Source organism: Poromitra crassiceps, assembly GCF_964638095.1.
Source record: "Poromitra crassiceps genome assembly, chromosome: 2".
In the NCBI taxonomy this organism is placed as follows: domain Eukaryota; kingdom Metazoa; phylum Chordata; class Actinopteri; order Beryciformes; family Melamphaidae; genus Poromitra; species Poromitra crassiceps.
Window position 1 is genome coordinate 63,753,183 of NC_139624.1, and position 21,584 is coordinate 63,774,766.

At 44.3% G+C, this 21,584-nt stretch overlaps 1 protein-coding gene across 1 annotated transcript in view; it reads right to left on the reverse strand.

Annotated features, from left to right (window-relative positions):
* sspo (SCO-spondin) overlaps positions 1-21,584 on the reverse strand; it is a gene marked incomplete at both ends in the record, with an annotated part of 269,200 nt that overhangs the window by 88,678 nt on the left and 158,938 nt on the right. The window contains 4 exons of the mRNA XM_083632012.1: positions 1,657-1,894; positions 13,634-13,768; positions 14,147-14,314; positions 14,655-14,867. Of these exons, the coding sequence (XP_083488138.1) occupies positions 1,657-1,894; positions 13,634-13,768; positions 14,147-14,314; positions 14,655-14,867 (754 nt within the window). The remainder of the gene's footprint in view (positions 1-1,656; positions 1,895-13,633; positions 13,769-14,146; positions 14,315-14,654; positions 14,868-21,584) is intronic.

A 21,584-nucleotide genomic window follows, 5' to 3' on the forward strand; every position in this document is an offset into this window, starting at 1 on the left:
TCTATTCTAGCCCAAAATATATCTATATCTATTTTCCAAAACTTTCAAGGCCTTGATCCCCCCCCCCCCCCCCCTCTAATTCACAAACGTTTAAGGATTCCAGCGACCTCTGGGAACCCTGGTCATTACGTCTTGTATTATCTTCAGCACTCCATAATACATGTTCTATTCTTATTTATATCCTGGCTTTAGAAATGCAGCAACACCAGCTGCCCTGGAGTTTCACTGTCACCACTGGCCTTCACTATTTAATTGTGGCTTTCATCTCAACTTTCGATATCAGTAATTGCAAACAATGTTGAAACTAGATGATGATATCTGGGTCCAATTTTACAGGTATAAATGAATGGTGGTAATTTTGGTCCCAAAAGCTGCATATTGGTGGTGGTTCATTACCTCCTGTATGCATATTAGAAAAGCAAATCTTGTTTTAAGGCTGACCACTGCTTGAGACAAATTCCCCTCTGAAACACACAGATCTGCAATATGGGTGTTTAGAACCAATGTTTTTGATGACAATAGGGGAGAGCCGGTACGAACGGGGCAGAGGGGTAGTTGCAGCATGGACCTTTTATCGCGTTACGTAGTGCGGAATTTCCGGTGACGTCATAACGCGGATGTCCCCAAAAAAAAACTCGTCGTGAAAAAAGTTTTCATTTCTGACCAGTTTTACCGGAGATATAGCCAAAAGGATGTTTCTTCACTTGGTAAGTAAAAAATACAAAATGGGAGTTTTTTCCGTTTGTACGGCTATGTTTATTTGTTGGCGATTGTAAATGTATATCATCTCGTAGACCTATCTGTAGGCTAACTAACAGTGAAGGTTTCATTTCAAATGCAGTCTTCTCCTTGGTGCTAGGTAGCAAAACATTGAGGGAGACGGTCGAGGGATGAACGGGGCATGGTGGTTGTTTGTCGTTCTGTTAGTAAAGATTTATTTATTTTGCTGTTGTTTGCTGGAAATGTCCAGGGTTAGAGTGATAGGATAATGAACCAACTTACCTCGAGTGATGACACGCATGATTTGGAGGTGGATAGGACGTGATGTGCAACCTACGTGATTATGCTCAAAATAGTTTGAAGCATTGGACTAATTTCGGACATTTTCAACATTGATGATAAATTGATTTGACACTAAGCATCGTCATTTTGCTCGGAGAACTCAACTGAAGCATCAATGAGCGTTAGATGCAAGAAAAATGATGTATGTATCGGTTTAGGGACGATTTAACAACCCACCCCGTTCATCCCTCGCGTCTGCAGCGTTCACCCCAACAGACAGGGCTGTGAGGAGATCCGCGCAAGATCAGTTTACTTCCTGATTGCGCCCGACTCGTTTCACCAAAATAGAAAAACGCGGTTGCTATTGGGAGAGGACAAGTGTATCTTGTTCACAATGAAGTCTGGTTACTGAAGTCTGGTTCCTCTCTGTGCAGAGAGGAAAATAGAAAAAAACGCCCCGTTCATCCCAGCTCTCCCCTACTTTATCCCAAAAGACTGTTCCTGATTTACCAAGAGTGCAAAGAACGAACGTACAGCTGCAAGTTCTACAAAAGGATGGAAGGGATAGTAGAGAGACTGAGAAGAAGAAAACAAAGTACTGTATTAATATTGGCCTTAAATGTATTGTAGTTTTTTGGCAGGCCCCTCTCTCACCTGTATCTGGTTCTCTGGCCCTGCCCACAGGAAGTGCTGCATGACGCCCAATTGGACCAGGAGCTCCAACTGCAAGCGGCCTGGCAGCTGTGATTGGTGCAGAGGAGCTGTCCGTCAGAGCAGCTACAGTTGTTACAGTCCACCTGATGCCAGCTGCCTGCCGCCCAACTCTGTCCCAATGAGTCCACACAGTCACACTGCCACAGCTGCACACACGCCCCGTCCTGCTGCAACTGGCCTGCACGCACGCATGCACGCACGCACACACACACACACACACACGCACACGCACGCAGACGCACGCGCGCGCGCACGCACACACACACACACACACACACACACACACACACACACACACACACACACACACACACACACACACACACACACAGACACACCAGTTAGTAGGTGGAAGGCTGGGGACACACTAGAAGCCTGGTAACACTTTACAGTATTTGGACAGTCCACCTACAGAGAGTCTACAGAGTATTTGTAACATTTCTTTGTAACAGTTTTAACAGCTTATTAATTGAGATTCAATGACATTCTGTTTGCTTCCTGTTCTACACACCTGCACCTAGTGTAATATTCATGAATTGTCAGATATACTCTATAGATAATCTGTTGAACATCTGTTAAGTTAAACAGTTGAATTGTTGAATGTCAACTAATAAGCCGTTTCGATGTTACAAATACTCTGTAGACTGAATGTTAGCAGAAGGCTTTTAAAATACATAATTTGTTTATGCTCAGACCAACCAGGGAATTAGGCAAGGATACTGTACATTGTAATGCCCACTGAATAAAACAAAGAAAAAACATAAATTCATGAATGTGGACGAAGCCCTGGCTGGAGAGACCGTGCACTTTCAAATAGGCTTTATTAGAACAAGATTCAAGATTCAAGATTCAAGATTCAAGATTCAAGATTTTTATTGTCACTCCGTAGTACAAGTATCACGTGTGAAATTCTTGTGTTGTAGGCTCCGTTACAACATAGTGCAAAAAATAAAAGATAAATAAATAAAAACAAGAGGCAACAAGCAATAAAGCAGTAAGACACGCCACAGACAGTGGCGTATTCACTGCCCATATGTGCAAATGGCATGAACATACTTTAAACATAATTAAACATAATAACATTCTGTTAGGTGCAAATAGCATATACCTAATTAAACATCCTATTGAACATTAGTCATACGTGATGGTAGCAGCTGCAGTGCGGTACAGTACGGCTACTGCACTATTTGTATATGTTAAGGAGTCTCGTGGCCTGTGAGAAGAAACTGTCCCTCAAGTGATTTGTGCGTGCTCTTGGGACCCTGTATCTCCTCCCTGAGGGTAGCAGGGAGAACAGACTGTTGTGGGGGTGGTTTGTGTCTTTGATGATCTTCAGGGACCTCCTGAGGCACCGCTGGTTGTACAGATCTTGCAGTTCTGGCAGCTCACATCCTGTTACGTGCTGGGCCGCACGCCTCACCCTTCTTAGCGCCCTGCGGTCCATGGTGGTGCAGTTCCCATACCAGGTGGTGAAGCAGCCAGTCAGCAGGCTTTCAATGGTGCCTCTGTAGAAGTCCCTGAGGATTTTTGGCCTTAGCCCGAATTTCTTCAGGCGCCTGAGTCCGTGTAGTCGCTGTTGGGCCTTTTTGACAACAGTGGCGGTGTGGTTGGCCCATGTCAGGTCCTGGTGGATATTGACTCCCAGGTACTTGAAGCTGTCCAACCTTTCCACCACTGTGCCGTTGATGGTGATTGGGGGGTGTGCGCCCCCCCCCCCCCTTCTGTAGTCTACAATGATCTCCTTTGTCTTGGAGACGTTCAGAGAGAGGTGGTTGTACTTTGGACAAGCTTTCAACGGAGGCGGTTGCATTTCCTCTCTCTCCAGCCCTCCCTCCCTTTCCCTCTCCCCCTCATCCCTCTGCTTCTGCTACCTGGAGCCAATCTTGCATTTGTCTCTTCGAAACTACAAATATGGATTATATGGCTGGTCTCTCAACGAATTCGACAAAATCATTGTGTGAACCCCCCCCTCTGCCCAGACGGGACCGCCGCGGGATACGGGAAGACAGCAGTCATTGACCCTAGGCTGCACGTCACGATAAACGAGATGAGCGGGGCAGCGAGTACTTGGACTATTGCGATTTCTGATCTGAATCGTAAAAATGGATTACTTCTTGGAGATATCACTGCCGCTGCGCCGAAGTGTTTTAAAACCGAGGATCAGGACTGACTCGTGTGAGGAATGTTGTTGATCCTACACCCACCGGGGAAAACCAAAACAAACGGATTTAATCTGGCCACCTGCTAAGCTGTCAAGGACACTAGCAGCAAAACTCTCCTGAAGCCCTGAGTGCAATCTGCGTCTCCAACGTCACCCCCCCGCCCCGACATCTGACGCCTGAACTCTGGTCTGAATTGACGAGGCCATCTCCACAGCAACGCTGTGTTCAGCCGAAGGAGGCTCAGACTACACACACACACAAACACCCATGGACTCTAAGGACTCACAGGCCTACACACGGTCACGCACGCACTCCCCCTAACCCCCCCCCCCCTCCCGCCCCCCCCTCCCCTAAACCCCACCCCCCGCCTCCAGCAACTTCCCCCCGCTTTGCAACACCCCCCTCCCCCACCCCCCCTTCCCTCCCACGATGAACCAAACCGGCGCTGTAATGGCAGCCTCCCTGGTGTCGTGGTGTGGGTTGTCTTTGCTGGTAACCCTGTACATTTACAACAAATGTATCTGTATTGTATAATATTGAAGTGTGCCTTTATTACTTTTTCTAACTAGTAATAATGTGAATTCTGAGTTATTTATATGCTTTGTCCAATCCAAATTGCTGGCGCTGTTCAATGGCGACCCGGTTTTGCTCTCCGACTCTGAGAGCGAACCAAGCAGAATTTCGCTCGTGATACTTGTACCATGAAGTGACAATTAAGTTAATCTCAATCTCTCTCAAGTCCTGGCACCATTGTTCCAGGGCCTCCACCTCCTTTCTGTAGGCTGTCTCGTCGCTCCTGGAGATCCGCCCCACGACCGCTGTGTCGTCTGCAAACTTTACGATGGTGTTCGAAGTTTGAGTCGCCACGCAGTCGAACAAAGGTCATGTTAGTGATGCTAATAAAGGTCAATATAACTTTTTAACCAAATATTTCCACCTCACTCCTCAATCTCATTGGCTATGGGGCATCTCCACTCTTGGAGGACCTGTCCAGAATCCAGATAGGCAGCTTAGATCAGTCTGTAAGTGGATCAGGGAGCTAAGATTGACTCTGTAAACCCCTCACACTACCAGATAATCTTTGCTGAACATTGGCTCCACCCAAGGCTCAGATAAAGGCTTCCACTCCAATTGTCATGATCGGCAAATCTGGTGTAAATTAGCCTGATAATCCTTGTGTGTCCCCAGTTTTAGGACAACGTTCTTTTTAATCTGTTAAACTGCTGGGCTGTATACGCAGCTCTCTCTTAGTTACTGTGGTACAGCTCTGTTAGCCGAGGGTCAAAAAGGGTTTGAGTATTCTAAAGATCGGGGTAACTGCAACGTTGGGAGCTTTAATGTCAGACGCCTCCTCAACACCATATATGCAGATCAGAGTAAAACCAGGAGTGCAGCCATTTTATCACTTGATGCACAGAAGGCATTTGATCAGGTTGAGTGGCCCTATATGTTTGAGTCACTGCACAGATTCGGGTTTGGCGAGTCATTTATATCCTGGGTAAAGCTCATATACTAATCCGACATGTTCAGTTATAACCAATGGTGATAAGTCAACCAGGTTCCCGTTACTCCGCTCAGTCCAGCAGGGTTGCTCTCTCTCGCCGGCCCTCTTCGCCGTCGCACTCGAGCCCCTTGCCTTAAAAATACGGGGTCACCCAAATATCGCAGGATTGAAGGTCGGAGGTATTGTAGTCCATGGGCCGAGGCTGAAATTTTGACATATCGGTACCACCTGAGGTGACCGCACGATTTTGTTATTTTTGTCTTCCTACATGTCTCTAGTTTATATTTTGGTATGATAACCCTGCCGATTTGGTAGCTTAAGGATAGTTATCACTCTGTAAACAAACCTACCCCCAAAAAATGACAAAACCCTGATTTCATCATATCTCCTGAACCACACATGATAACGCAGAAAATGTGATGTCTACCCCTATGTTTTCATGGTCAGGGATTACAATGACACCCTATACAACATCATAAACTGTTCACATGAATAGTTAATGGTGAATTCAGTGGTGTTTTGGTGAATTCAGTAGTGTTTTGAGAAGGATACAATGCAATTAGTCCATGGGCCAATGGTGAAATCGGTACTACCTAAGGGGCCCGCGCAATTTTTGTATTTTTGTCTTCCTACATGTCTCTAGTTTATATTTTGGTATGATAACCCTGCCAATCTGGTAGCTTATTGATAGTTATCACTCTGTAAATAACCTTCTCCCATATAAATGACAAAACCCTGATTTCTGTGTATTAGTCCAGATGATATGTGAAAATCATGTTCACTTTTTCATAAAAGCATGAAACTTGGTTGTTGTTGCTACACGCTGAAAAGGGCAAGTTGGATTGTTGGAAACTATTTTCCAAGGGTACTGCCGCTAAGCGCCGCCCATCGCAATCCCACTATGCAGACCTGCGTGGGAGGCGAGGCTGGCCAGCGAGACTATGGGATAGGTGAAGGTGAATAGCCTATGTCCATTGTCCAACAAGTTTTCTCAATTAATTTCCCTCTTTGCGATGTGATAAAAGTTTCTCAGAGAGTTATAGTTGATTGCCTCACTGAATTATCTGCTAATATCCAATTTTAGCAGCAGAATTTGATGTCCTGGCGTGGCACGTCCGTGTGTAATGACATATCCAAAAGGAATTTTACTCTGCGCTGCGCTGCACAGCATAGAGATTATGGTGCGCTCAAGCGCAGCAGAGTATTTATCGCGTAAGAGGTGCTTTTTGTTAGCGCGTAAGAGGGACTTGCAAGAATCTGGTCAACTTCTCCTCTCCTGCAGCATGGGCTGATTTTAAGTCTGCAATGAGTTCATCAGAGGCAGGCAGACTGTAGGGTGCGGAGGGTTGGGGAGGCCAGGTCAAACGGCAAGGAGTTGAACTCATGCATGCAGGCATGGCTCAAAATGGATGCGAAAAGGTGCAAACACACCAGACGCTGAAGTGACGAAGCATCTGGAAGCGCAGCCAGTTTCATTTTGGCGCACTTGTTAGCACATTAGACCGTTCAGTCAGACCAGCCGTGATGTGGCCGGCTCGCCCCATGCAGAGATTGTTTCGGCGTCTGATCTATTTTTGTGTGAGACCCGCGAGTGATTGTGTGAAACCAGATAGGAAGTTAGTACAAGTTGTCACCGGCGCCGAGCAAAGCAGTGCGTCTGGTGTGAATGGCCAGGGTCCTGCTCCAGCTGAATTTACACACAGCGGCACTTTGCGTCTGCAGCATCACAATCATCTTCCACCCTCCTCCCTGCATGCATGCTCCAACCCACTCTGACTGACTGGTGGCGACCATTTATGGATTTCGTTTCCACTCCCTCCGTGTCGAATCTGTCTATCTCAAATGCCTGTGCCACTGTGAAACAACAACATCAACAATGCTAGCTCGTTGCTACATGCTGAAAACGGTTGGATCTGGATTGTGCAATAAAGCAGGCCTGCTTGATAGTTTTGGTGGATAGTTGTAAAGGTGAACGGAGCCTTTTTCCCCTATACCAGGGTGGAGGTATTAGCAGCCAGACTCTGCCATTGTAGGGAGGGAGTCTGGCAAGCGAGACTACCCGGGGAGGAACTCAAGGTAGGAGCTGCTGAGATGGAGTGGAGCGCTCCAAGGCAGTGATTGACCTGGTTGTGGTCAACTTGTAAACCTCCACGAGTTGCTGGAACATTGTGTTTTTTGATGAATATGTGGCCTTATTCAACTCCTACAGCACATACAGGAAGACGCAGAAGAGCAAGCGCATCTAGAAGCTCTATCTCCAATCTGTAGGGCTGCAAGAACCCTACATCACTCTCGTTGACATGGGCATGATCTAGAGGATGGCAACTTCATCAGCAATTGGATCGGCAGACACAAGATGGCACCGCATACAAGTGGTCGGACTATGTCCACAAGGTGTCATCCATCATCCTTGCCCGCCATGGTGATGTTGACATATCATCTGTGTGATCGACCGGTATGACACAGCATACTTGGCTAAAGATAATGAGCGGAATCTGATGATTCAGAATCTATAGCTACAGCTAATAAAAAGAGCTTATTTTAGTTATCTTGTCATACATTCATTAAATATTTTAATGCAAGAAATCCTGGGGGTAGTTGGTACAGCAGTACCAAGGTAAAATGGGTGTTGACATTAACATCTTTTCAGTGAACATAATTCTGAAATGACTCCCAAAACATCCACCATTGTTAATCTCCTTCCTTGTAGTAAACCCCAAACGCACAGTATACCTTCCCATTCAAAAGTTACATTTCCACAATACTGGATGGCAGCCATCTTGGAATTCTGGGTCAAAACTATGCCATAATGTCAAACTGATGTCAGAATCGGATTCCTCGTGGTTGACTTACACCGATAAGTGTCTTCATACATTATTCTATGTGCTCTGGGTCAAAAGTCAATTTTTTAACATGGCGCCAGTGGTCATCTTGGATTTGGCCATCTGGCAAGGAAAATCCCAGGATCTTTAGGAGGGACCTGGGCGCCATTTTAACAAAAGGTCTATATAAGTCAAATCACTCATCAAAACATCTTAGCCAGAGAATGGTCATGGCTTTGAAGTTATAGCATCGGTTATCAGATACTGTCATTTCCTTCTCACGTCGTCATCAAATTCACCATTGATTAGTCACTTTAACAGTTTATGATGTTCTATATGGTATCATTGTAATCCTTGACCATGACAACTTTGGGATAGACATCTCCTTTTCAGTGTTAGCATGTGTGGTTCAGGAGATATGATGCAAACTACATAATTTGCTTATGGCAGAATTAAAATGGCCGCCACAAGGCATTTTTGCGATGGCTCAATTTCTGAAACTGTACAGGGCCCCAAACTATAAGCGTACCAAGTTTCATGCTTTTACGAAAAAGGGAACATCATTTTCACAAATCATCTGGACTAATACACAGAAATCAGGGTTTTGTCATTTATATGGGGGTAGGTTTGTTTACAGAGTGATAACTATCCTTAAGCTACCAAATCGGCAGGGTTATCATACCAAAATATAAAGTAGAGACATGTAGGAAGACAAAAATAACAAAATCGTGCGGTCACCTCAGGTGGTACCGATTTTTGCCTTGGCCCATGGACTATTGAGACACGTATCAGTTTGTACGCCGATGACGTAATATTATACCTACATAACTCAGAACAATCGATCCCCCCTCTCCTAGAATTAATCACCTCCTTCGGTAAGCTATCCGGATACACAATTAACTGGACAAAGAGTGACTTTATGCCTCTCTCTTTTGTCTTCACTCCTGGTTTCCTGGAGAATCTCCCGTTCAAATTGGCAAAGGACCGCCTTACGTATCTCGGCTTGACCATACCCAGAGATCCTAAACTAATATTCAAGTTGAACTTTGCAGACTTTGTTTCAAGACTTAAAAAGTGTATAGAAAACTGGAAAATCCTGCCCCTCTCCATGATTGGCCGTATAAACTCAGTTAAGATGCTTTCTCTTCCTAGGTTCCTTTTATCTTTGTCAAAATCTTCCCGTCTTTCTCACATCAGCTTTTTTCAAGGAACTGGACTCCATAATTCTGTCATACGTCTGGAACTATAAGAACCACAGAATTTCGAAAATTCACTTGCAAAAACCCAACTCTGAGGGAGGACTGGCCTTACAGTATGTAGGCACTACTACTGGGCTGCCAATGTTAGGGCTTTGATGTACTGGCGACAAGGGATTCCGGGCAACTTAACTTCTGGGGCCCCCTTGTGGCTGAAAATGGAGGCCAACTCCATTGTCAACTCTTGCTTACCAGCCATGCTATTTGCTAAGTTAGAGAGACCTGGGACCTTACAAAATTTGAATTTAAGGTTTGTCATGAAAAACTCCTTTTAAACCAAATTAGGAGTGTTTTGAGTGTACCAGACGTTTCTGTCCACACGCCGATTTGTTTCAATCACTCTTTTTTGGCTCCATGGTCAGACAAAAACTACCACGCCTGGAGTGAGAAGGGGCTGGTTTCCATCAAAGACCTGTACATAGATGGTCATTTTGCATCCTTTGATCTACTAAAGAGGAAGTTTGAGTTGCCTGGCACGAACTGGCTCAGATTCCTCCAAATCAGAAATTATGTTAGATCCAAAATCCGCACCTTCGAGGCGCTCCCAAATGAACATGCTTTTTTCGATGTATTGCTGAGCCCTTCTAACTCCAAGCACCTAATCTCTAGATTTGTATGTCTGTTTGGCAACTGCAGCATGGCCTCTACTGAGAGGATTAGAGAAGCATGGCAAGGGGAACTTGGTATTGATTTATCTGACATTATATGGGAAAGAGTCTGTCTGTGGTACAACTTTGCTCAGTTAATAGCAGACACCAGCTGATCCAGTTTAAAGTCACTCACCGTCTTCACTACTCCAAGTATAAACTGCACAGGATCTTCCCTTCTGTCTCGCCACTGTGTGACAGGTGTCAGGTATCAGAGGGCACATTATCTCATGCCTTCTGGTTCTGCCCTTCACTAACAGGATTCTGGGCCAAAATATTTGACTGGTATTCTAAAGCCTACAAAATAACCCTACAACCGGAGGCAGAACTCGCCATCTTCGGCTGTTCGGAGTCCTCACTGAACTTCCCTACAGCTGTGCAACAATCTCTGACATTGGGGACAACAGTCGCCAAAAGACTCATTCTGAAGGAATGGAAGTCCTCCTCTTCACCTTCTTTTCAGGTGTGGCTGATGGACATGATCTCTGTTGTACAGATGGAGAAACTCAGGTCCCTGAGAACCAACACGCTTGGGAGGTTCTCAACTATCTGGGACCCGTTTTTGGCCTACTTCGACGAGGTTAACTCATTCACTGCCAATATCTGACTGGCATTTTTGGCACAGGCCAAGTATTTCCATAATGTTTGGTCATCTTTCAAGACCCACAGTAAATTCTGTACTAGGACTACAGTGATGTCCAATACCTCGAAATGAAGATCTAAGTCTCTACTTTCACCCCCAAAAAGAAAGTTAGCTTTTAGCATGTTCTGTACTCTACTTATAACCCTTTTTATACACCCCATGTTCATCAAAAAAGCCTGTCTGGGAAGAGAAAAGGGAGAAAAAAGCATTTTTGTAAAAGGGCACAATCTCAGGCATAACTCACTCTCAATTCTTTTATTTTGAACTGTATTGACATCAGACATGTAAATATTATTCGTTAGGACACAAATGACAAAAAAAAAAAATATATATATATATATATATACACACATGAAGTGCTTTTTTTTTACATTCAACAATAGTTTACTCGGTGTGAGTGTGCAGACAGACAGACAGACAGACAGACAGACAGACAGACAGACACACCGACAGACAGACAGACAGACAGACAGACAGACAGACAGACAGACAGACACACACACACACACACACACACACACACACACACACACACGATCCCCCTTTTAGATTTCTAACCCAACATAGGATAAGCAATAACCACGCCCTGTGGCGCTGGGATTGGCCAGGAGCAACACTGGAGGGCACGCAGCCCAGCGATTTCATAACTGAAGAGCTCTTGAGAAGGACAGCGGGCTGCTGTGAGTGCCTTCTGCCCGCTGCTGCCTAGCTGTTCCTGTGTTTATTTTTGATTTGTTCTGGTACACCCGTCTCCCTATCAACTCTGCTATTTGATCGTTCCCGTTTTCCCCTCGGCTATTCAACACGTCTTCACCGCCCTCGCAAACTGATCGATCATTTCCTCATTCCTCCGATGATCAAACACATCTCTTGATTACTTTCTCCCGTTTTCTCCTGGCTGGCACAGAGGAAGGCGACTCCAGCTCGTGCCGAGGGCGTTTCAATTGCGTTTCTCCTGTCTGCACAAGGAAGCGTTACCCGTTCTCTGCTTTTCCTCTTGCTAGATTTCAAAACAACAGCTGCGGTATGTGTTTGATCGCGTGCTGTCGGCTACCCTTTGAAGGCAGGGACCTGTGTCTGTGTGACAGGCTGGGCAAGTGTTTGCTGCAGGCGCTGCACCAATAAAAACAAAAACACGTCAAACACGTCCTTGGCGGGGAAGGCCATTGCTGATAACACGTCAAAGACGTCATTGGCGGTGAATGAGTTAAGAATGACCAGTAACTGAGGTTAGGGAGTGACGGTTGGCTCGCCCAGCTGGTATCTCATGGACCCTTTGCGCGGGACCCCATGCACTTTTTTTTAATATATATATATAAGCACATATAACATTATGCGGCTGATAGCGCCATGTAGCAATGTTGATGTATGTTTGTTTTTTTTTCCTTTCCTTTCCTGTGTCTGAGCCTGTTTGTCTTGTTTGTATATTGTTCTCTAAAAAAAAAAAAAAAAATGCAGCGTGGGGAGAGCAATGTTGAAAAGAAGGCTCAGAGGGCCCGGGAAAAAACAAAGACATTATCCAAAGAGACACAATAACTTACACACAGTTCAAATACAATACAGTAGGCTTTACAAACTGAAAGGGGTATTGTAAAGTCAAAACAGGCAGTACTTTCTTTCCCGAAGGCATCTCAGAAATAGGATCACAATTGTCTTTGGTTAAAGGACAATGGTGATATTGACAGTGAGATATATTTGGAAATCCAGCCCGGCTAGTAATAACGGCAGTAGTGCTTTGAGCAGAGGTGGAAAATGCTCAAGTAAAAATACTCAAGTAAAAGTAAAAGTACTTGTGTAGTTTTTTTGAGGATCTGTACTTTTACTGTATTTTTTAAATGCTCTACTTTTACTCTTACTTGAGTAATTTAAATACGGTAATAAATATTCAACTTCGTTACTTTTAAATTGTACAATGAGGTATTTTGTGATTTTGAGTTATTTGGTTACTTTAATCTTCATAGTACATCACTAATAATTATTTTCATAAAACAAAAGGAAACTATTTATTTTTATGGTTTTGGTGGAATGCCACTGTAGAAAATATGTTGTGGAATGTTTAAAGCCATTTTACTTTTCGACACATAACCAATTAAAATACTCATAACTTTTGATCTGAGAGAGTCATTCAAAAAGCTATATAGATGTACAGGGGAGAGTTTCTAATTTATGGAAAAATCAAAAAATGAAAATGTCAAATTTTCACCATGTGAAGGGTTTTTGCAGGCCACCACATATATGTCCTTTGTTTCCAATATCAATGCATTTGATTTTTGTTGATTGTATAAAAATATTGTATAAAAAAAGAAACAACTTTGCACCTGTTGTGCCGTTGTTTTCTTATGATGGAGAGCGGCGCTTCTCAACTAGGCGGCAACGTTACCCTTGGCATGGCGCACAGCTCCATTTTGCCATCTTGCGCTGCGCTCAAAGTTCAAAACATCTCAGCGCTGACCTGCTTATCGCTGACCTTTCATGAGCGCAACCAATCAGAGGAGAAGAAGATAGCCGCTTTATGTGACTTAGTGCCAGAGACAGGCGACACCGACACAGCAGAGCAGAGCCAGCAACCGGGTTGTGAAGCTCTACCTCGCGGTGAGAAAAGTGCAGACCTCTTTATCAGCTTACTTGAGTAATTTCCTGGACTAGTACTTTTACTTGTACTTTAGTCAATTTTCACTAAAGTAACAATACTTTGACTTGAGTAGGATTTGTCAGTACTCTTTCCACCTCTGGCTTTGGGGTAACAGCACTCATGTGATCAAATACTCAATTGTATGCGCATCCACACGCACACGCACATGCACACACACACACACACACACACACACACACACACACACACACGCACACATATCTGTAATAAAAGAATAGTAGCCACAGTACCTTTAGGGCAGCGACAGCCAGGTTGGCATTCAGTGTTGCCCTGGCACTCGATGCCCTGCTGGAGGTCTGAGCAGCGCTGAGGACACTCGTTGGCACACAACACAAACTCCTGGCCCGGCGGGCAGCCTTTCTCATCTGGCAGTACACAGGCAGAAGTTCACACTTTCAAAGTTTTCCCAGTGACGTTGCAGGCAGTTTCTTCTCACACACTGCATGGCCATGAAAGCTGATCACAGGCTGTGGTTATTGTTTGAATACAAAGACTTACGGAGATGCTTTCATAGTAATCAAACAACAATCCTTTATAAATGTGTGTGTGTGTGTGTGTGTGTGTGTGTGTGTGTGTGTGTGTGTGTGTGTGTGTGTGTGTGTGTGTATACATGCTGTGTCTATCTCACCACAGGGTTTGGTGTGTGTGTGTGTGTGTGTGTGTGTGTGTGTGTGTGTGTGTGTGTGTGTGTGTGTGTGTGTGTGTGTGTGTGTGTGTGTGTATACATGCTGTGTCTATCTCACCACAGGGTTTGGTGTTGCAGGGTTTGACCTGGTTCTTCTCTCCTTCACACTTCTTCCCTCCGTTCTTAGGTGGAGGGCTGGAGCAGGAACGCGTGCGTATGGAGCGGCCACCGCCACAGCGCTTATCACAGCGCGACCAGGGACTCCACCTCGACCAACCTCCGTCCACTGTGGCACACAGGCACACACATAAACAGACAGACAGACAGACAGACAGACAGACAGACAGACAGACAGACAGACAGACAGACACAAAAGCACTTAAATCATTTCGCTAATATGACTGAAGATGACTTCTCGGAGAAGAAGGAGGAAAGAAACACTGATCTCATAGTTAGAACTTAATTAAAAGAAGATTTCTGAAGAAATTTCCGAGCACTACAGGGTATGTGCTCAAAACACTATAAAACAGCTACTCATAAGACTAAATAAACCATTCATTCTCAAGTTTTCCAATTTAGTGGTATTTTCAAATGTTCAGTGCTAAAGGCCTGTGCAGTTGGCTGACCTCGGCAGGGCCTTATGTTACAGAAGCGATGCTCCAGGTTTCCTCCCAGGATGTCTTCACACCACGAGCCGTTGGTTCCGGGGATGAGGAAGGTCCGAATCCTCTGCTGCTGCCCGACACCGCAGGACCGCGAACATGAAGCCCAGTCCCCCCACTCCATCCACGAACAGTTCCTCCAGGCACAACCCTCCCCCACACATACCTCACCGCCATCTGACACACACACACACACACACACACACACACACACACACACACACACACACACACACACACACACACCATATAAAAAGTTGCTATGCGCAGCATTTTTAAACATCATCAATGTGTTTCTCAAACCCTGTTGCTTTTGTCCCCATCCGTTGCATGGTTCCATGTGTGTTTTCTTTTTCTCTTTACTGAAGAGGATAAACATGTTGGAAGTGATTTTTCCACATTGGCCTGTCACTCCTTCCACCATCTGACATTGCAAGGAACTTTGAAAACGTTCACTTTGTTTACACTAGAAGTTATTCATGGTAATTATACTAATATCTCAAAATGAATTTGGAAAATTAAAACATGAAGAACCTTTAACCCACAGTCACAGCCAAGTGTTCAGTGTTTGACAATGGTGTATAAGTGATGCATAAAATATGAGAATTAGAGCATTATGAATAAGATATGTTATGCTCTCCTTTTTCCCCCTCATGCGCACGTGCGCGCACACACACACACACACACACACACACACACACACACACACACACACACACACACACACACACACACACACACAGTATTATTTATGTGCAAACTGTACAGTTTGTTGGCAGATATTTTACTGGGGTAAACAGATGAGATTCATAATACTTCTTCCTCAAAATGCCAATGTTAATCATATTCTATTTAAAAAAATTGGTTACCCAGGCAATGTTTACTGAGCAATGGCTTCATTATACAACACGTAGTTCCAACCCAGCAATCTGATTGGTCAACTAGACATTTGGACCGTTCTCAAATGAGCATAACAGCACACCACGGCCTCATCACTAAAATATCACTCCTCCAATCTGAGCAGACTGACAACGTCCTTATTAATGGCCGGGTTTCCCAAAAGCTTCTTAGCGCTAAGAAGCTTCTTAGACCCTTCTTAAGGCTCCCGTAAGAAGCAAACGCGTTTCCCGATTGAGTAGAACGCCCCTTGTTACATCAAAACTTCATTTGGGAGCATGTAATTATGTGGAACAATCGATTAGCCTGGCATCGATTGATTTGTTTTCAGCACCAAGATGGTGGACAGCTTCTTTTTTTATATATAGATTTTATTTTGCAATTTTCAAAACGTAAAAAGGCTCAGACAGAGAAAGAAAGAAAAACAAAACAAACATATAATTCACATTCCAATACTACAGCTTGGCACTACCAGCCGCGTAAGGTGCCCACGTGCCTGCAAGAGATGTGTGTGGGATCCCACGCAAAGGGTCCATGAGAAGGTGAGTCACGTATCACTAGTAACCTCATCCAAATAGGCCAGAAACTGATCCCAGATAACCAACAACTTCCCAAGAGAATTGGTCCTCAAGAACCGGAGCCTCTCCATACGTATAACCGAGATCATGTCCGTCAGCCACAGCTGAAAAGAAGGTGTAGAGGGAGAGTTCCAGTCCCTCAGAATGAGTCTCTTGGCGACAGTCGTCCCCTGTGTCAGAGACTGTTGCACAGCCATAGGGAGGAGCAGAGAGGATTACGAGCAGCCGAAGATGGTGAGTCCCGCCTCCGGCTGAAGGGTTGTTTTATAGGCCTTAGAGTACCAGTCAAATATTTTGGCCCAAAAACTGGATAGTGAAGGACAAAACCAAAAAGCATGGGACAATGTACTCTCTAACACCCGACACCTATCACATAATGGTGAGACAGAAGGGTAGATCTTGTGCAACCTAGACTTGGAATAATGATGGAGACGGTGAATGACTTTAAATTGGATCAGCTGGTGTCTGCTGTTAATTGAGCAGAGTTGGACCACAGATACAGTTAAGATGCTTCTTAACAGCCTTCTTTAGCGCTGTCTTAAGAAGGGCATTAAGAACGCGTTTGGGAAACACTCTTTTCTTAAGGCTCCGTCTTAGCTGACCTCTTCTTTGGAGCCTTCTTAAAGAGCAAGGTGCAGGTTGGAGACCACATTGCATTAATATGTCGAAGGGGTATATAGCAATGGGATTTGGGGGGATTTTTTTTTTTAATCACACATAGCTGCATTTAGACTCGTTTTTGTAACCAGCAGCCGGCACTGGTCCATTTCATGTAACTAACACTTGTGATGTCACAGGGATGCAAACTAGTCACCTTTAGGTGACAGTCACATTTTTCAGCCCAAAATATGAGGATTTCTGAGTGGTTTTATGTCTGCCCTGGTATCTGTCACCTTGTTGTTATGTCACACACCCATTTATAAAATGCCACCTTTTCCTCCATATCTATACCCTAGGGGGCCTGTGGGGGGGAAATCTTTGTCTTTTTGGAATATTTTCACTGTAATCATTTTTTTAACCTGCACCATGATGATACAGACTCCTTAAGAACGTTCTTATTTGGGAAACGCGGCCATTAGCTGTTACATATAGGCAGGCATAGAGACACTGCGTAACGCGTCATCATTCAGAAACCACGCCCAAGACGGGGGAAAACAGAAAGCCCCCCTCCAATCCTGGCATTCCCCTATGTCACGTGCATGGTTGCATGTTGCACACAAAGATATATACAGAAGATGAACACTCCAACTTACTTCCTTGACAGCTAAATCCACATTTTCTTCTCACCAATTCTCAATGGCTTCCTTGTTTTGCTCAGGAGTACAAAAAAACTTTAATTTGCGATTTTTTACATTTGTTGTGTGTGCAGCCCACCACACAACGCGGCCTATTTCTTGCAGTGTCTCTATATGTTTAACTTGATTTCATTGACCTTTCACACAGACAGACGGAAAATGCAATCCCTATGTCTCACCCCCCCCCCTTTGAGACAAAAATGAATAACGTGTGTACCAAGATTTGAGCCATGTTAAAATTCAATAAGCGTAATTAACTGATAAATAAACTCTTACCCTTACCAAGTTGACTGACATGCTTATTCACACTTAACATTCGGCGGCTTGTAACTGAAAATAAGGTCATGTTTTGGAAGGGAATTCAACTGAAAGGCTTCTATCAGCATATAAATGACTTCAGATTCTCATAATTCAATTACATTATTCACAGCCCAGCAAGGTACAAATAGCCATTTTAATGAACCTTCCAGTATGCACAAAGACACCAAGGTAGCTTACACCACATGCATTGTTTAATGCTGGAAAGCAGCAACAAAGATGAATGGCTGCTTGGATAGATTGATATTTATTGTACCGTAGATTGGTTGATACAAAGAATGTATTAATTGTAATAATAAATCAAAAGTAGATGTTATGGCCTGTGCCAAAGCCTGGCTTTGGTTTGGTGTGTGGCTCTGTTTCTTTCCATGCCCCACACTATCTCTGTCCCAGACACGCCCCCTCTGCTGCCGTGATTGAGGTGAGGAGCCCTCACCTGGAGCTGTTTGACAATCAACACCAATTGGCTGATGTCATCACTGCTGATTGGCTGCTTCAGACCTGCAATCTACTTAAGCTCCAGTGTTCCAAGATGGCACTGGGGGGGAAGTAATGGAGGAAGAAGTGTCGGAGGAGTTTGGTAGCGGCAAAATACGAACTGAGGATAAGAGATGGATTAATGTAAAGTATTAATATAAGGAAGCATGGAGAGTTGAGCGAGTCAAGTGATGATGAAAGGGACGATTTTCTGGTTGGGATGGTGGTTGTGACACGGCAGTACGGGATTTTTAAGGCTCCGCATGAGGTGGCGATGGCTGTTCCAGAGAAAATTGGGAAGATTCAGGCAGTAAGGATTACTGAAAGTGGTATGGTTATGATTGAGTGTGTGTCTTGAGAGTCAGATGGAAAAAGCTTTGGAGATAAATGAGTATAAGGATCTTGAGTGTGAAATGTTTTCCGCTTGGGTCGGTAGCCAGGAAGAGGAGTGGTGAGTGACGTTGATGTGTCGGTAGATGCCGAAGAATTTTTGGAAGTGGAAGGAGTCTGTGAAGCGAGAAGAATGACGAGATTTAGGGACGGGAGGAAGGAGATGAGTAGGTGTGTGTGCTTGACTTATGAAGAATTGCCACCGGGAGTGTAATGCATGGACTGTGTTACAGAGTGAGGCCCTTTCACCGAGCCCCTCTAAGGTGTTTTGGCTGTCGGGAGTACAGGCATGTGGTTGCGGTGAGTAGAAAAAACAATATCTAAGATGTGGAAAAACAGGTAGTGATATTGAAAGTTGTAAGTAAGGGGCAAGCCAAGTGCTTGCATTGCGAGGGAAATCATGATGTGAGGGATGCTCAGTGTCCGAGAAGAAAGAAAGAAGGGGAGGTGAGTAGGATCAGAGAGGAACAGGCATTATCATATGCCGAGGTGGAGAGGGGAAAGGAATGGGACAGGGTGGTTATGCCAAAGGATCCAGAGAAGGAAAATGAATCTGACAGATCATTGTTAGATGTTATTTGTATGGACAAGAGACAATTCCTGGCCTTCATAGTAATGCTCATAAACTATGCTACTAGCATGACTGGGAAGACGGAGAGGACGGAAATGGTGGTTGACACCGCTAAGAGGTTCCTGGATGTGATGGACGTATCTGGATCAGAGATGGATAAAATACTGCGGGACGCATTTGCCCAAATTCAGACAACTGCGTCTGAGTGATAGTATGGACAATGATTATGAATTTAAGCACTTTGGGTGGACGCGTACTTATTTCACTGTAAATAACTTTTATTATAATAAAAGAATTGCGAAAACTACTAAATCCAGTAGGTGGCGGTAATGCACTATAAACTGCCAACCTGTGCCTCCAAGTCTCTCTCTTTCTGTATGTGATTGCAAGATGGTGTGCTAGAGGCTGGACATCACAGCTGCACGCACTTGACAATCAACTCTGCCTATATAAGCTCCAGCTCCACACTCAGTCCTCACTGGATTATAGACTTGCAACCAGTTAGTCTCCCCAGCCTAAAAACTCCATTATTGAAGATTCAACAAATCCTGTTCTGTTCTGCCTGCCTGTTCTAACATGTTCCTTTCTCTCTGCTCAGATCACCAACTTGACTCCAGCCTGCTTCTCTGCCTGCCTGCCAGCTCCACCTGCCTTCTGCCACATGCCACTCCTGAACATTCATTAAATACCCTGTTCGCTTGGAACTGCCTCAGCCTCTGCTTCTGCATTTGTCCGCTCACCCTGGCATAACACAACCGCCATAAAACTCAAAAGAAGAAGATGATGGTACTGGGGGGTCAGTGTTTGCGGAGCACTTTGCATTTTCCCACGTGACATAGGAGAATACCAGGATTGGACAGGAGTTTGTGTTTTCCCCCGTTTTGGGCGTGGTTTCTGAATGATGATGGGGGTTTAGACTGGGGATTTCACTTAAATCAGGGCTTAAAATTCACTTTGCAAACTGGGGGGGAATTCGCCCCTTATGTTTTTCAGATAGGGGGGATTTATAGACTTTGGTGGGGATTTTTTCAGCCGATACGATAACCTTAATCTTTACTTAACCTGTAGTTGGCACACCTGGGGTATCATAATAATATGATATGAGTGTTTTAGTAAAGTGTATCACTCAATACAAAAAATAAAGGCTTTAATACAACCAAAAGCCTATGGTTGCTTAGTCTCCAGATAAAACACAATGACAAAAGACATAGTAATTAGACTCAAGTCATGCCCTATTTGGGATGAAAAAGGTGACTCACTGTTACCTAAAGGTGACTAGTTTGCATCCCTGCTTATTCTCTTATTCGCTTCAGGTTATATTGTTTTAGTACGGCGATTTTCTCTTTGCAAATGAGGCCGGCGGCATTCCCTTTGAACTCGACGAAAAAATAATCACTCTCCCACTTCTCCTGAAACCGTCTGTGCTCGTCATCAACATTTAGTTTTCCTTTTGACAGCGACATGTTCACTTCTCAACAAAAGACAACATTTTAGCGTGCAAATGTTTTTCTTTCCACTTGGTTTTTCACTCGGGTGAACCGAATCACCTGCTAATGAGGTGGATTTTACATGCAGTGATGATCCTGCGCTGGCTGGCCTGGAGTGTTAAGCCGTGTTGCCAGATACTGCTGATGATTTCCAGCACAAAGTTCAAAACCCACCAAAATGCACACAAAACCGCCCAAGGAACTGCACATCTATGGAAATTTATCTGGCAACCCTGGTGTGAAGTGCGGCTCGGCAGAGCCTCGTACACACGCCTCGGGAGCGAGCGGGAGGTGTGGGCCTGATTTCACTATAACTTGATATCCCTTGATATCCCTGGCGTAAACCATTGCGGGATTACTCCCCCTTTATAAATTTTAAATATGCGGGAATTTCCAAAAAGATGCGCGAATCTCACAATCCCGCGCCGAATTTTAAGCCCTGTTTAAATGCATGAAATAAGGTCTGTAGTTAAAAGTTTATGGGCGTGGTCATTTGTGGTCAGCGAGATAATCTTCACACACGCCCACTTTTATGCCTTTGAAACGTTTACTGAAAATCGCGTTTAAAAAAACACATTTATGTTTCAAATGTCATAAAGTGGCCCACGTGTGTGAAGAACACAAATTACCACGCCCATAAACTTTTGTTAACACATTGACTGCCAGCCGTTTTTTTTTTGCTGTAGGTAGCTTTTGCCAAGCCGTTTTTTTGAGGATTCTGGCTCATTTTACAAGAGCCGAGGATTCTTTTCTGCTTGGAGTTTGTCAACACAAAGTTCACAAAAGTACTAATAGAATGTGTGCTTTCTCTGTCTAAAAGAGTTAGTTTGTAGAGTTAGTAGTTATGTAGATATTAGCCGTTGAGTACAGCATGGTTTTAG